Source organism: Pagrus major, chromosome 1, assembly GCF_040436345.1.
Source record: "Pagrus major chromosome 1, Pma_NU_1.0".
NCBI classification, from domain to species: domain Eukaryota; kingdom Metazoa; phylum Chordata; class Actinopteri; order Spariformes; family Sparidae; genus Pagrus; species Pagrus major.
The window spans coordinates 6,875,623-6,893,053 of NC_133215.1; the positions used below are offsets into that span (position 1 = coordinate 6,875,623).

The 17,431-nt window shown below is 40.7% G+C and overlaps 1 protein-coding gene across 2 annotated transcripts; it reads left to right on the forward strand.

The window, feature by feature from the left end:
• The first annotated feature begins 1,430 nt into the window (after window positions 1-1,430).
• On the forward strand, window positions 1,431-16,996 carry rac2 (Rac family small GTPase 2). Of its 2 annotated transcripts, none has more exons than XM_073468724.1 (7): window positions 1,431-1,516; window positions 8,815-8,886; window positions 10,893-11,010; window positions 11,516-11,578; window positions 14,511-14,670; window positions 15,502-15,635; window positions 16,375-16,996. In XM_073468724.1, the coding sequence occupies exons 1-6, from the start codon at window positions 1,482-1,484 to the stop codon at window positions 15,630-15,632; spliced, it is 579 nt and encodes a 192-aa protein (XP_073324825.1). In that variant the 5' UTR covers window positions 1,431-1,481; the 3' UTR covers window positions 15,633-15,635; window positions 16,375-16,996. The 2 variants fall into 2 exon arrangements, with proteins under 2 accessions (XP_073324825.1, XP_073324833.1); XM_073468732.1 differs by having other exon boundaries at window positions 1,437-1,516; window positions 14,511-14,674; window positions 16,375-16,526.
• Window positions 16,997-17,431: the final 435 nt, after the last annotated feature.

Sequence of the window (17,431 nt, forward strand, 5' to 3'; positions counted from 1 at the left end):
TTGTCTCTAGTGTGTGATCATGAGTGTGTGCAGATGTGTTTGAGTACTGCTGTGGCTTGTTAATTAATTAATTTCCAATTTTCAGCACTTTATACATTAAAATCAAACTGAAGCTACATAAACTGAATTTAAACTGCATGTGGGTAGTCAAGACTCAACCCTCCTCCTTTCGTTTCCTTGTTCCTTTATTTCACACCATAATTTATTTTTAAATTCATCATATTTAATTTAATTATAATTTCCTTCTTCTCTCTTTCTCCTTCCCATTTCCATTGTGGTTGTTTTACTGATTTCCAAACCTCTCCCACTTATGGCTCCATAACACACACACTCTCACACCTACACACAGATGACCATACAACTTCTCCATCATACATTTGTTTTTGTTTTGTTTTGTTTTTGTGTTTTGCTGTTGCTGTTGTCTACACTAAAAGTGTGTTTTCCCTCGATATGCTGATCCTGTCATCCACTGTGTCATGTTGTGTGTTGTCTTGTCTCACTTGTTATGTTTTGTTTTGTTTTGTCTTGTTGTTGTGTTTCGCTGTTGCTGTTGTCTGCACTAAAATATGCTTTTCCCTCGACATGCTGAGCCTGTCATCCACTGTGTCGTGTTGTGTGTTGTCTTGTCTCACTTGTCATGTTCTGCTTCACTGTATTAAAAATGGAGAAGGTAAAAAAGGTTTTTTTTTTAAGAATGTGGTTGATTTCCAATTTTTGTCACTCAGCAAACTGAAATTAAACTATTACTACAACCACTTTAACTAAATTAAACCATATAATGAATGTGTTTGATTGAACAATATGTGTGTGTGTATTTTCTTTTTTCTGTGCATCATGCTTGTGATTGTGCATGTATGTATGTATGCACACTGTGTTTTGATGTGTTTTTCCTATATATGAAGAACTTTGTAACTATGTTTTAAAATGTGCTATACATACACACTTTTGTACTGTTTGTATACACAAATTTGTGTCACTTTACAAATGAAACTTAAACTCTAACTAAATTTAGGCTGTGTGTGTCTGTGTCGTTCTATTTCTATATCAGTGTGTGCGTGCGTGTGTGCGCACGCATGACTGCAAATCAGCAAGCGAACAAAAGAGGAAGTTTTAAATAAAGCCCGGTGTTATTGTCACTGCATCTTCCCCCTTTTCAAAACCCTCCACAGCCATTTTTTTACAGCTCTCATCTGTCGCAACAGCGTCTTAATCCACATCTTTCATCACACGTATTCTGTGTTTTGTACCTTTTTGCTCACTTCTTGCATAAAAACACAACAAAACCGGAAGGAGAGAGAATGGTGCAAAAATGAAGGAAGAGAGACTGAGAAAGAAAAAAAAAAAGAGTCAGTGAAGGGAGGGGAGTGAGGGAGGTGTGTAACAATTTCCTGTAGTTGCATGCTGATCTGCGTCTCTGAACCTTCCTCTCTGAGTCTGTTTCTGTCAGAGTGAAGAGCACAGACGAAGCGCAGCGGAACAGGATGCAGGCTATCAAATGTGTGGTCGTGGGAGATGGGTACGCCATTATTTTTACTTTACCTTTACTGTTATAACTAAAGCTTAAGCCTTCAGGTATTGAATTGAGAAGTTTTTAACTCAGCTGGTGTGTGATGGGGGCGGTTGGGCTTGGGATCATAATTCAAGGTTATTTGACAGAAACGGTTTTCACATGGCCTGAAGAGCCCTCAGTAACAGTTTCTACCAGCTTCCGCAGTGATGTGTTTGCGTGGTACGGTTGTTATAAACTTCAGGTAGCTGTGCTCTTAAACTTGTTGAAGAACGCAGTCCGTCCAGTGTTGAAGTGTGAATCTCTAGGCGTGTGTTTGACAGCGCTGATTCAGAGTGAGGGTGCTGGATGGTGCAGGCCACGACATGCAGGGAAATGCCGCTACGCTGCGAGCTCAGAGCACAGACTCCTGTACTGGAGATGAAAGTTTGAGAAATGTCCAGAGGAGCTGCTCGTAAGACGCAGAGAAGAAAAAACAGACAAGATCAGAACAAGAAGACACATAAAAGCTCTTTTTTTGGTTAAAGTTGGGCATTTTTTACAATCCTCGCTATTAGAAAACCTGTCTTAAGGCTCAATTGCACTCTCTCAGAACAAGTTTGGACAATGTGTCATCCACCACATCAGAAAACTTAACTTGTACACGCTTCTTATTCTTGAAGGTGGGGCAATAAGGCCGGTTGTCATGATGGAGGAAACTGTGAAGCGGAAGTTCTGTAGTTGTTGCAGCAAGAGATCAGTAAACAGTCAGAGAAAGTTGAAGATTTACAGGTAGCACACAGCTACTGCAGCTCCCATTTCCTTGTGTGTTGAGCTTCCTGGTGTGTGTGTTTTGAATGTGGCACTGTGATTTAAAATTGTAGAGTGGAGGAAGCAGGGGAGGCTGAAGTCTGCGAATACTTGAGACAGTTTGTTTTGGTTTACTTCAGCACACTGCAGTTAAAGTCAAGCAGCGTCTATGATGGGATGGTGTGGACGTTCAGCTATGATTTTGAGGTGAAAACACTTAAATATGAGACTGTATTGTGTCAGATTTGTTATAGATGTCCACTAAGGGAGGAGGGAGCCGAGGTGGATGAACAGGTCAAGAAAATGTGGGACTTTAAAGGAGACCTATTATACTGTCAGTGTTTTTTATTCTTGTGCATGTAAAAAGTCTTAAAAGTTAAAAAGCCCACAGAAAACACTGCTCCTGGAGTGTTTGAACCGCCTCATCAGCAGTGCTGCCATTAATTCCTCCACTTCTTGACGTCAAACTATGTCACCGCGTTGCACACTTGCCCCATTTCTGTCCAGAACTTGACCCACATTTCACTAAGCAAGAACAGAACATGAACAGAATCGGTGACAGCTCGGACACCTGTGGACATCCGGTCGATCAGGCAGAGAGTTTTGAAAAAATGGCATTAATGTGGCAAACTCCTGTTTAAATGTTTGAACTGAGCTTGACAGATTGTCAAAACAGCACAAGTTTTGGCGTATTGATCTCGTGAGAGACGAGAAGCCGTTGAAGCAGGTGGTAGTGTGAGTAATTTCTACCACCACTGGGTTTTTTTCACCATTTTTTCATTTGACTCCAGTCGAGGCTAATGTGGCATCATGCTGCAAACGGCGCAGACATCCTTGTGTTTGCAGTTGCCTTTGCAGTTTGCGGCCAGTTTCACACGAAAACTAGAACCCAGCGCAGGTGGACCCTTCGTGGAGGCCGTGTTTTTAAAGAATCGCAGCAGCTGCAGTGTCTGTGTGATTTGTGAACATGTGCTCGTTCGTCTATTTATGTGACTAAACTGAGGTGTCAAAAATGTGTTTTAAAGCTTCCAGTAACAGGGAGAGAAGAGGAAGTCGGACTCACGTTGTAGGGAAGTCGGCCGTCTCTCAGAGAGCTACTATGTACATACAGGCTAACATGCTGTTGATATACGGCTGTGTTATAGTGCGGCTTGTTGGATGATGGATGGCTTGTTGGTTTCATCAACAGTTTAGTTCAATACACAAATCTCCATCCTTAATGTACAGTTTAACAGCATTAAACACACATTTTAAACCTCTTAAAGGGGCAGTATGAAGTTCTCTTGTAAGTTATGTTCACATTAAGTGGTATTTACCAAACCTATCTTAATGCTTAATCTTTTAAGCATTTTAAATCCTGCATTCTTTACGTCTATGCTTACTTACTTCCTGTCTTCTTCTTCTTCTCTGGCTTTGCGCTCATATTTCAGCACATCTTTGGGGTGTTATACTGCCACAAATTGATCAGTGGAATAGTGAAACGGTGTGAGGGCAGTGCTAGGATTGTGTACCACGTAATCTGTGTGAGTGCCCAGACGAGTGCATCCGCAACATGGATCTGATAAGAGAAAATCTGGATAGACAGAGCCCCATTCATTCATATGACAGCTGCTCACTGGCCCATGAAGCCAAAAAGAGTTTGACTTCCTGGGTCGTCTGTGTAGCTTCGGCATTGTGGGGCCCATAGAGCATGCGCACTAGAGACTTTCGCTGACTGAGCGGCTATCTTCTGGTTTTGCTGATTTGAATGGTATCAAAGCAGTTAAATGGTGCGGCTCTTCTACGCTTTCCAAATGTTATCAATCAAAACTGGTCACATTCTGATTGTGAAACGTGTCGTTTCGGGGGTTGTGACGCTCAAAACATTGTATTCAGCGTTTTACAACTGTTTCTATCACAATTTAAGCTTATGAGAAAAAATAATAATAATCTGTTCGGGCCCCAGGGCATCACATGATGTTGTAATTACATGGTTTGGCCACAGTGTAAAATTGGCTTCGATGCCTGGTGCTGTTCTTGGAGATGAACAAAAAGGGGACCCTCGCGTTGAACTCCACAGGGAGCCTTTAACAAGAAGCAGCCTGTTGGTTGAAAAAGTGTCTTGTGTTTTTATATTTCACACACTGTTTATATCACAGAGATTTAATGAAGAGTTTAACAGTAGCAATAGGCTATTGTGACTTTAACAACCTTCGCTTGGAGTATAAACTGCGCCACAAAATATAGAAAATGGTTTGAAAATAGTTTTTGACGTAACCTTTAGTCAGTACAGTAAATAGAAAGATGTTTTGAAAGCTACTGTGACTGACTAGTAAGTTCCAGACAAGCTTGTTAGCACTTAGCTTATCAGCTATAGTAGTTTACCAACTGGCCCTGCGGGTCGTCACTACATCTCCAAGCCAAACATTGTATATTTGAGGTTACAAACCCAAATGTACTTGTAGAGCTAACACCTTTTTTTTGCTTCGAAGCCATGTGATAATTTACAGTGGCTTGTGCTTTTTGGACTGAACCAAGTACAGGGCAACATGAGTGTGTCAAACGTAGATGGAAGAAATGAGAAAAAAGTATGTTGTTGTAATAACAGGCTAACAAAGAGAGAGAGAAAAAGATTAAGTGGAGGAAATAAAAGTTAGAAAGTTGGAAAAAAGAATAAGAGTGAAGAGTAGAAAGACAGAGACTGAGTGAGAGTGAATCTGTTTTGAAGCGTTTGCCAAGCTAGATGCAGATAATGTTGGATGGTGTCAGCAGGCAAGTTGATGGAAAACCAGATTAAGTACAAAGACGCAGAGCGAGATCAGAGTTTGAAGCTTTCTTGATAGCCGACTTTGGCTGGTTCCTGTTTTTTTTAGCGCTAACTGATGCTAATGAAACCGACCAGTTCCTATTTGACTCACACACAACCACACAACACACACAAGCTCGCACTTCTATACTTCTGAGAACCTTCAGTGACATAACACACTCTTTACACACTCATAATCCTCAACCTCAGCCATCATGGATACATGCCAGAAACCCCAGCCTGTACATTTCACCTAAAACCTTATTCTTCACTGTAAAAACCAAGTCTGAATCTTCTAAAGTCCTTTGACACCCTGACAGTATGTTATCACACTTAACATCTAAAACTCAAACTGGTCCTCACAGAGATAGAGGAACCCACACACACACACACACACACACACACACACACACACACACACACAGCTTTTCTTAGTTGACAGCTGGGCTGGTATAACCACGACTGAGTCATCTGGTTCATGAGCTGGCCTTTTCAAAATAGCAACTTATAGGATAAGAACCATTTTTGAACCCTGCTAACTTTTTTTTTCTTTAAATCAGAACACATGTTGATTTTATGATTATTTAGATTTTAGCATCTCTAAAAAACAGTTAATCTAATAATGCTACTTGTTTAGTATTGCGGACATTTTTGAGGGCAAAGTTAAAAGTGTAATATGTACAGAGTGCAGCTTTTGCACACCTTAAGGTCGTCAGGTGCGTAGGATACCGCGTTTAGCCCTAACTCTAACCCTATCTTCATCCCAAGATAACCTGATGAAGGTCTAAGTATCGAAACATTGTTGTCAATAAACTTATTTCACCTTTGTTATATATTTCGTGCAGTTGGTACTTACATTATACGGAATGTTTCCAACAATGTTCAAACCCAGAGAAATTCAAAAGTCCACTCAGGACAAACGTTAGCAATTTGGTCGCATGTTGCTAGAACTTCCAGTAGCGAGTAGAGTAGATATTCAACGGTAATGACAACAACTCCCACGATGCCGTGCGACTTAACATCTTTTGTTGTGTTTTAATTGAGAGACCCAAAGCAGCAGAAGTTACAAACCGTGTGTTTGAGTTAATACATTTTTACTCATAAATAAAATAGTTTTAAATGAATATATAGTGCATCAGGGACTGGCTTTGGATGCAGCCAAATCACACAAAGATATTCCTCTTTTGCGTTTTACTTTGGAAATCCTTTTTTGGAAAACTCTGCTGAAAAAAGCTGCCCTATTACTTTTCTACTACATTCTCAGAAAATGCACGGATCGGCCAAATAAGCATGACACAGACACAATTCCAACCACCTCCAGTGCCTAGAAGTGGAAGCAGAAGTTGTCAGATACTTTATTTTTCCCATGATTGTGAAGCCTGGAAAATAAAACTGAAACTATCTGCGTGGTTAAATGCCAGAAAAGGACCATTTCTAGTGTGTGTCGGTGGTACGGCTGAACGAACACTTAAACAAAGCAGGTGAAGTCCCAACCTCCAACTTTCTCTCCAAAGGTTGCACCATTTAAATCGGCTGGGAACAGAAACATTGACACATAGCGTCAATTTTAAATTATCTATTTTTAAAAAAATGTTTTTGTCATTTATCTAACCTTTCTGAATGTGTTACACCCCAGATTTTCCCATACTGCTGCTAACTACAGCTGTTTATGTGTAATGCAGATTTCCTGTACCACTGATTAAGTGATGTGCGTAATAAACCATGAACGTTTAAAGCCACCTTTGTAAAAAATTCGATTTTTGAGTCCCATTCCCAACTCATCAAATACTGACACATTGGGATGGCGACTGACCCGACCTACAGTCCCAAAGTGTCACAAGTCAGCCCCCTCACAGTTGACCTGTAAGCTATATTTATCATTTAAGCTGTTAATTTAAGCCTTTTCTGACCTGATGTGATGTTACCGGATCCTTCTTGATCTTGTTTTGTGAGAAAAAAAAGAGCTTTTACAGTGGAAAACCCCTTTTGCCTCATTTCTATATGTACACTAATGATGATGTCTGAGTCATGCAACAATAATAGCTGTGATGCTAAACAGACTACTATCTTTTGAATCAACCTTTCATAAGCTTCTATATGCGACTGTATAAAAGATCACGAGAACTTGGTTTCAAATCTTTGCCATTTGTTTGAAAAAATAGCCCGACTCAAGGTCCTACTGACGAGACATATCTGGAGCATGTCAGTGTAGGACAACCAAAGACGATTCATAGATGAACTGTCTTGTCCTGAGTTCTGATTGGTGGGAATATGTGACATGATCTGTCCAACAAACCCACTTCAAACAGCACAGAAGCAACAGAAACCTCTCATGATATATGCCGGATTGTTCTTACTTTCTTTAAAGGGCGCTGTTGGTGAACTGGTGATGGTGATGGTGGGCGATGAGCTGGATTTGCTAGGGCATGTCTGCTCACAGCCATTACGTGAGCTTAAGAGTGAGATTTACCTGAAATTGTAAGATCATAACAGACACAGAGAAGCCGTTCACTCCAAGCCTAAATATAACCCTTGAGGGCAAACCACAGGTTAGATATCTTGGCTGTGATCATCTGGTTACACGGCTCGCTCGCTGCTTTGTGACGTCAGGTCGACTAACAAAACAAGACCGAAGCAGCTCCTCATAACTTCCAACCAATCAGATTTATCCAGAATGTTATCTGCTCCGTGTATCAGTGCCATGATGAGGACAGGGCACGAGCTGTGGAGTGTGTTGTTGAAATACTGACAGCAAAGCTCTGGAACAACATAAGAACAGGGCCAGCTGATACACGCTCAGTCATCTCCTGCATGTGGCCGTGAAGTTTCATCACAGTGGATGTTGAGACAAGCTGCTTCGTCTCAATGTGATATTAAAATTAATGCTGTATAGAATGAACTTGTGCAACGTGTGATGACTGCACGAAGATCAGTCTGCCAGCTCACGTCCTTCTTGTTTTCTGTGTCCTGACTCCATTATACAGACAAAGTCGAACCAGGTTTTGAGTTTACACTGAGTAAAGTACAATAATTTTTTGATGTGTGATTATAGGACAGTTGCTCCTCAATGCAATGCACGAAGAAAAACATCAAAATATAGGAAAAGCACCAAATGTTAAGGGACTCTTTGTGCAACAACCATTTCCAGAATAAATGTATGTTTCTGTAAAACTACTGAAATGTTGCAACTTTGTGTTTTTTTGGTTTAATTTTCACTTTTATCCTGTAGCAACACAGTGTTTATGCTCTTATTTTAGGCACAAAACCATCGGGTTAGGGTTAGGAAAAGATCATGTTTTGGCTTAAAATACCAGTTTTGGTCAGCACAAACATGGCTGGAAATGTCACGACTAACCATCAGGAATATGTTTTTTGTTGGCACAAACAACGCTGGATATTGTTGCAATGTCTCGTTAAAAAAACAACCAGTTTTGTCGCCACAAACCCGGCTGAAGATGTCCCAACTTAGCGTCAAAGTGTAGAAAAGTATAATATTCTCCTCCTAAATATCGTGGTGTAGAAGTATAAAGTAGCATAAAATGTAAAAAACTCAAAAAGGTACCTCAAAACTGTACTTATATGCACTTATGTAATCTGTTACATTCCTCCTCTGGAACTGGGACGAAGCTGAAGCCCCGCCCACCTCCACTCTCCTCTGTTTTTATGGCCTGAAACATTGTTTTCTGTGTGTTGTTAATGTCTCACTGAATGTGTCTTTACTTGTGTGATACAGAGCTGTGGGAAAAACATGTCTTCTCATCAGCTACACAACCAATGCCTTCCCCGGGGAGTACATTCCTACTGTGTGAGTACGACACACACACCTACACACTCTCTCTCTCTCTCTCTCTCTCATGCAGTAAAATACATACATTCAAACATGTGACATATATTTGCATGAGCACCAATTAAACCAAATATGTATTTGTGTGCACGCATACACAAACATTACGACAGTCAAATATGGCTGATACACGTGTGACGGTTCAACTTCAGTTATCTGATGGTGTTAACACTGACAGGTTCAGGCTGGCAGCAGCCTCCATGTTATCAAAACACACTTCTTATTAAAACTTCTGAGCAAAGAACAGGAAAAGTAAGTAGAGACTTTCATAATGTAAATGTAAATTTAATGTAATGTTAATGTTGCAGTGCTTGTGAGCAAGGCATGGGTTTTATGTTTCCTCCACTAGCCAACACGTGCTTAAAACTAATAAACCTGATCAATATGACTCCTTTCAAAACATTGAAACATATTTAAGCTAAAAGACAAGTATAATCAGGCAATAACTGTGTAAAAACTGAGACTAACAACAGTAAAGATATCTGAAAAATAAGAAAGTAGAACCTGCTAACATTAATAAAAGCCATTTTCTAAGTGAGAGATGATTTAGATGCTAACTTCAGATGTCAGATGACAGTGAAAAGACATAAACACATAAAAAAAGAGGCAGGACGTTGATAAAACGGAACTGAGTGTGTCAATAGTTGCATTAGGGAAAACTGAAAGGATCAATAAGATGATCCCGGCTGGAAAAGTCTGTGTGTTGTTTTAGCAACAAGTGTACACAGAGGAAGTTTAGGCAAGCAACTCACAAAGCTGACAGAGAAGACTGTAGTGTCTATCCGTGACCACATGGGGGCAGTGCTGCTTAAATACTACAACCTGAGACATTGCACTGGTTACTTGCTTGCTCCTATTATGTGCTTGAAGAATCAAAAAAGTAAAAGGGCTTGGCAATAAATGCACTTAAATATCAAAATCAAATTAAACATATATTTACATGTGTACATACTGTATACTATGGGTCTACTGCAAAGTAACTCGCAACTGTAGTTATCAAATTAATGTAGCGGAGGAAGAAGTGCAGTATTTGCCTCCAAAATGCGTTGAAGTGGAAGTATAAAGACGCAGAAAATGGAAATACTCAAGTAAAGTAGCATAAAATTGTAGTAAAGTATAGTACTTGAGTAAATGTACTTAGTTGCATCATATCAGTTTTTACAAATGGATCATGTATGTTGTTAAATCAATATCTTTAACATTAAAAGTACAACATCTGCCTCTGAACTGTGGTGGAGTAGAAATACTTACATCACTTGAGTAAATCTACTTAGCTACATTCCACCACTGGTTATTTCCTAAAACACACCAGTGTTTAACCAACAGAGGACAAAGACTTGATGTATTTTTTGGCAATAAAGGCACAACAGGGGAATAAAAATGCCTTGAATCGTTCCAGCCTGATGACCAGTCTCTGCTCATTAACTGCACAAGAAACAGTCGGTTGAAATTTAATGAGCTTCTTTCTGTGTTAGATAACATTTACTGACCACAAAGCCCTTTTCAAAGCTGCATAAACAAAGGTATTTATATCATTATTAAACCCTTATTACAGGTTATCCCAGACTTTGTTCAATATGCAATAATTGACTTCATTTTTCTGCTTCTCTATTCAGATCTCAGTCTAATTATGAGACCTTAGGTCACTGGTTCTCAACCTAGGGGTCCCCTGAGGGAGTCACAAGTTAATTAACAGGGGTCGCCAGATGGTTGTGGAAAAAATGATATAATAAAACAGACTGGAGAATAGTTTTTCTTTTTAACATTACCAGTTATATAATTACCTCTTGTCTTGAACACCAACCTATTTTTTTCTGGGGGATCACATCTCAAAAAGGCTGAGAACCACTTCCATTAAATCAAACTGATTATTGATTATTTAATGAATCAATTAAATGAAATGAAAGACTGGCCGGAAAGATTACTTGATTGATCACTGACTACTCCCCCCCTCACTCTCCCCACAGATTTGACAACTACTCAGCTAATGTGATGGTGGACAGCAAGCCAGTCAACCTGGGCCTCTGGGATACAGCTGGACAGGAAGACTACGACAGGCTCCGCCCACTGTCCTACCCACAGACGGTAGATATCATCTGACACACACACACACACACACACACACACACACACACACACACACACACACACAGTTCATTAGAAAAGATAAAATCCACTTTATCTCCTGTGGTGAAACCCGGTAGAGTTGAGATTGCAACTGCCAGATCCATACACGACACTGCAGCCTGACTGAGCCACAGCTCGTTAAATTAAAAGGCACAAGAGGAAGGAAAAAAGACAGGAGATGTGGCTGAGGAAGTTGCTTCATGTGTGAAAGCCACCTGACTATTATTAGACAGGAGTATGGTACGCAGTTCCTGATGCCTTGGGCTCTTTTGGATCGAGTATTAGTCATTTGTTAAAGCAAGCTCCTCTATTAATGCCCATTGCAATTAGATACGTCAAGCCATTTTCATTCCGGCACAGGTGTAAAATAATAAATAATAAATACATATTTGACTATAACGGGACCCAGTGTGGTCAAATCTGTCTAATGTACTCTCTCTCATCTCGCTGTCTGTCCATCTAGGATGTTTTCCTGATCTGTTTCTCCCTGGTGAGCCCAGCGTCCTACGAGAACGTCAGAGCTAAGGTGAGTCTAGTCTCTGTGGTACATGATTACCTGGAACAGTTATATATGTCACATAAGTAACCAGTTCCACTTTATTCTTAGCTTATTAAGCGGTTATATTGTATATTAATAGAAACAAACAATGATTTAGTTGCAGCCGCGTCCACCACACAGATCACAGATCCACAAACCAAAGATATTATATATATAATTATATATAAAGAGACATTGGAGAAGCCGAAACCATAAATGACTCAATTATTTTACTAAATTTATGTCAATAATCAATTAATCAACTTATTGTATCAGCTCTATATTTTTAGATTTCACATCCGTCACTCCATTCCTCCATTCATTTTCCATTCCTGCTCATTTCTATTCAGGGTCAGGAGGGATAAATTATTCAGTCCTTCAATTTCAACACATTGAATAGAGGTCCAGGAAGCATTGTGAGATGAAAACCTTTCATGTGCAGCACACTCATCTCAAGGGCTTCCTCAGTTTTTGCATGCGTTCTCCATTTACCGGGATAAGTGGAGCAACAAAAGCAGAGCCTCTGCGAGAGCCTTTTTCTGTATGTGACCTCTCGCCAAAACCACTCACCTGCTCTTCGACCCATGAGCGTCCTACGAGAGCATCAGAACAACACAATAAAAGGAAATAACGGCGGGGATATTGATTAGATTCGTTTTAGTACGATTCATCTCGGCTTCTTCGATTTGAATCCCATGTGAGTCACCGCAGTGACAAGGGACTGGAGTGGTGCCGTAAGTGCTTTCCCACCGGATCTGTCGGTATGGAGGGAAAACAAAATGGACGACCAGTTGAGGACAAAAATGTGATTTATATAAAGTGAATTTTCATCAGCGGAAAGAGGGCTTGAGTTATAATTTGATTACAACAGATCTGTGTTCAGCCAATACAAGTACAAGAATTACCAAATATCTGTTAGGATGGTATGATCACGTATGACTGGCACTGTTTGCTTAAGCATACAGACATTATTATAGATATAAACTGTCGCTCCACCTTCACTTCTCCTTCATCAGTTTTAGAAAGAGTTTTTTTTTCCCCATGTAAAGGTTGACAACAATTGACAGCAAGGCCCCTGAGAAACTAAATGTCAAGCAAATCAAAGCCTAATGACACAGCGGAGTATAGATTGACCAGCATCCTGTTCAGTCAATGTCCATCCATCACCAGTCAGATATCATTCAGCCTGTGCTTCATTACACATCTCACAATCAACTGGAGAGACAGGTCTTTAAGACTGGCATGGGGGTTAACTGACTGAAATTAGATCTTTCGTCTCATTAACATCTCACCGACAACCTTGTGATCAGTGCTGCCTGGTACAGGGTAGCTTCTCAGTGGCTAACGGTGAAATACACGAGTGAGTTTACTGCATAGTGTGTCATAGGTTTGGTCTTTTGGGGCGAGTCCAAGTCAAGTCTAGAGTCATTTAGGATAAGTCTGAGTTGACGGAAACAGGTCCGAGTCCAGTGTGACTCAACTAAGTCAAATTTGAGGAGCAAGACTTGACACAAGTCACCGCCAAATCACGTCTTTCAGAACAAGTCCCAACACTGAACTCATTAAAGACGACTCCAACCACCGCCCATCATCCTGGTGGACAGTCTTGACTTAATTAACACAAGTCAAATTCAAATATGCAGGCTTTCAGAGCAAGTCTCAACACAAATCTTAGGTCATTCATGACAAGTCAGTGTCAAATCTTAAATAGACCCCAGTCCAAGGAAAATCAGAGGTCTTTCAGATCAAGTATCAAACCTGAAGTCACTGATGACAAGTCTGAGCTGTGTCTCAAGTCATTCAAGACAGGTTCAACGCAAATCTGAGGTCTTTCAGAGCAAGTCTCAAAACTCATTGAGCTCAATCGCAAGTCATGTTTCAAACCATTCACAAAATAATCTAAGGTGCAGTCCTGAGGGAGTCCATTCTCAAGTAAGTCTCAAGTCTAAGTCAAGACTGAAGCCCTTCGTTTTTCTTAACTTTGAACTTAAATTTAAAGTCTGAATTCTACTATAATATGAGAAGAAACACTCACTAGATAAGTAAAGTTTATACATTTCCGACTGGCTGTGACCAATATAACATGTTAGAATTTATTTCAATGAAACCTCAGAAGAAGATAAAGCTGGCGAGGAAGAAGGATACTGGCAATTTGTGTAACACAGTTGTTTAAAATTTCAGCTACACACGGTAAGACATTTCAAAAGAATTGACTCAAAGAAGCAGCGGTATGATTCATCAGGCATTACCCATAATCCCCACATGTCAATCGGCTGCCTTGTTAGCAGACTACTCCACTAAGAAGGTTGGATTTGCCAATCAAAAAACTACAGCTATCACCGACCTGTGTGCGCTAACAGAACCTGTGTAATTCTTTGAGCAGATAGCATCTCTCATTTCCTCACTGAGGGAAATGGATGAAGAGAGGATAAAAGAGGCAGAGAGTCGAGGGAGACAGCAAGAGGAAGAGGTTTTTAGAGGGACAGAGAGATGTGAGGTGAGAAGAGAGAAGCAAATGAGAGATCAGAAGGTGAAGGAATGAGGAAAATAAGGGAAAATAGTGGCTGCCTGGGTGAGAGAATGAGCAAAGGAAAGACTCTTGAGAGAAGGAGAAAAGAAGTGTGGAGGCAGGTCTGAAAATGAAAACCTCGCTCACGTCAGGAAGATATTCTGAAGTTGGGGCTGAAACTTGCTTGATTAGAAAAGCGAACGCGGCGCCAACACCTTACCACATTTTCATCTTATTCTCCATCCCCACAGAGTGTCATTTTGCATTTTAAAATGTATTTCAATACAATTTAAGAAACCAGACTGACTCCTTCGTCCAGCTTTTTGCACCTCCTGGCTTCCAGCTGTCCACTTCATCCCATTCACACACCTTCACTACTCACATTTGCTTTTTGACTCTGTCCCTTGCCAGTGGTACCCAGAGGTTCGCCACCACTGCCCCTCCACACCTATCATCCTGGTGGGCACCAAGCTGGATCTGAGGGACGAGAAGGAAACCATTGAGAAGCTGAAGGAAAAGAAGCTGGCGCCGATCACCTACCCCCAGGGCCTGGCTCTGGCTAAGGAGATCGGTGAGTGATGGATGGAGGTCCTATGGGATATCCTGCATAGTGTGGTTAAAAAGTGTTGTTTAGCTACATACACCGGATACGTTACTGATAATGCCTAATGCCAGACATTAAAGTATATTTTTTCAGTGTTTTGCGATAGAAATATGAAGTTTTTTTACAAGCAGTAACATTCTCTGACAACACCTGCACCTACTCTACTTATGATGGACGGTTTAGCCAGCTGACCTACTTTATAATTTACTACAGCCCTGAGTGTTGGCTGCTTCTTGCAGCTTGTGTGTTACAAGCGCCACCCTGTGGTGTTCATAGGATGATGCATTGAAAGACTACATTTTGTGCTGTAAATAAGATATTCAGATTTTTTAGTTTAACTAGCTCAAATTATTTCAAACGTCAGGGTGTCTGCAGCCAGCCGATGCCAATGTTGCTCATTTTAGAAAATGGTGAACAGGCAGTTTTACTGGAACTAGCCAAAGTCACGCAGTGGGTGTGTAGTCTTTATAATTACGTGTTTTCATCATGTTATATTTCATAAGTTTTATGACTTTCTCAAGTTGAAAAATAATCTTTTCAATCGTCGAACATTATAAGTGTAGTTCATGGCACAATTCAAATGGGATCAAAAAATGTTGTTTCTCTTTCCAGTCATTAAAATACATATTTTCGGCTCTCTATATCAAAAGTTAATTGACTGAGGGGCTCCAGCCAATCAGAATTGAGTATTCGCCCTAGAGGTGTTAAAGCTCAGCACATCATTTCAGCTTGTTTACTTCCCGCTTCTTTCTATAAGTAGTTTTACTGATGTGTTTTTCTGCGTCTCCTCGCCTGCAGATGCAGTGAAGTACCTGGAGTGCTCAGCCTTGACCCAGCGTGGCCTGAAGACCGTGTTCGACGAGGCCATCCGGGCCGTGCTCTGCCCTCAGCCCACCAAGGTCAAGAAGAAGCCGTGCTCACTGCTGTAAATGGTAAGACTGAAGTAAACACAGAGCGAGAGGAGGAGAATAAAAGAGCGACTGAGAGATGTAATGAACGAGGGAGTTAGAGTAGGAGAGGTCACGAAGAATCATTTGCTTTTTGTGTGTCCTTTGAGGAATCTTGATCACAAACAGTGCAGTGCGGCGAGAGTTGGCAGATCAGTAATTGGACGATTCAAAGGCAGGAAAACAGGAAGGGAGACGCAGCAAAGAGACCAGAAGAACTAGAAACATATGAGAACGAAGGACGATTTTCCACAAACGGGTGCATAGCATGTGAAAAGTTCCAATCACAACGGTTGGGTAATTATTTCCAAAGCCTTCGGTCAGGTTTTCAATTTGCCCAGAGGAGGACAGACACATAATTTAGTGAGCTTTGACGATACCGCAATAACCTGACAGACAGCAATCCAAACCTTTTCTCCTCAGGCGGTTACATTAGCGACTGACAAACACTGAGTCCACAGAAAATAAGGAGCTAATTTTCCGCTCTTGTCTCTTGTAGAATTACCATAATAATAGCTTAAGTGAAAACACCCCGCTGGCATTTCAATATGCCAAGGTACAGAGAGAATTTATAGACACGTCACAGGGAAATTATCTTTTCAAAATTGTCACGTCTTCGCTGAGAGAAATAAATGTTTATGTCCTCAATGTTGAAGCAGAAATGACTTGTGACCGTGCGTGTTAATGACGTTGACGCAGATCCTTGTGGCCTTCATCGTTTCAGATTCTTGCAAGACGAAGACGACGACGATGAGAAAGCGTTTGCGACTGATGAAAAGGTGAAAAGAAGACGATTGGAAAGTTCTGTTATGTTTAATTGTTTGTGATAGAAGACTGCGACTAGATTTCCACTAGTTTAGAAAAAAATAATGCTTGTGCGGTGATGATAAATGGTAAATGGTAGCAAACCCTTTCTGTACAGCATACTCTGAGACTGATTATTCAAGTGCATTATAGACCAGGCAGACATTTCACTGTAAAATTGAACAAAGTATATCACTAGATGTGGAGGCTGACACACTGTACATTCATCCTGTTGGCTTAAATTGTCAGATCAAGAGCAGCAAAGCACCTGCACAACGGACTCTGCTGTCCCTTTTGGGGCTGACAGCATGTACACAGGTGTCTTGTTCGGCTTCACATAATGATAATATTTGTTACGGAGCTCAAACATAGTGGTGCTTCATAATGTCTTCTTTGGAGAGTGATGACCAGTGATGAAACATACAGATGAGGAATGTTGTAGGAGCAGGGAGCTGAACAATGTTGTGTTTGAATAAAAGTAATTAACAAATGTATTATTTGTTGTGATATTAAAATAAAAGACATTTGATGGGAGTAAATGTCCGTGGAGAAAAAGGTGTTTTTTTTTCACAAATGACGCCATTTTCCAAACCTGGTTTTGTGCAGGCAGCCTCAGACACACAGCAGCAGCAGCAGCATCTACACAAAATAAATCAGAGTGACAGTGTTGGCGGCTCTGTCTGAGGTAACGCTGATATATCTGACTGCGTTTCTACCATCTGCCGCATCATCATCCATCTCTCTTTGCCTTCCTGGAGGGCGAGACATCAGGACGGTGACATCAATCTGACTTATTTGTTCGCTCTGATTAACGGTGGCTAACTGATTAATGTTCAAAATGGCGGGGGAGACGTTATAATTCTCTTCACCAGGTGAGGAACATCGCTCATCATTTGTTTAAGTGTGCACGTGTGTGTCAACGTGTGTTTATAAGGGAACAAATGAGCCTTCAAAGGGACTCACATCGCACCAGGACT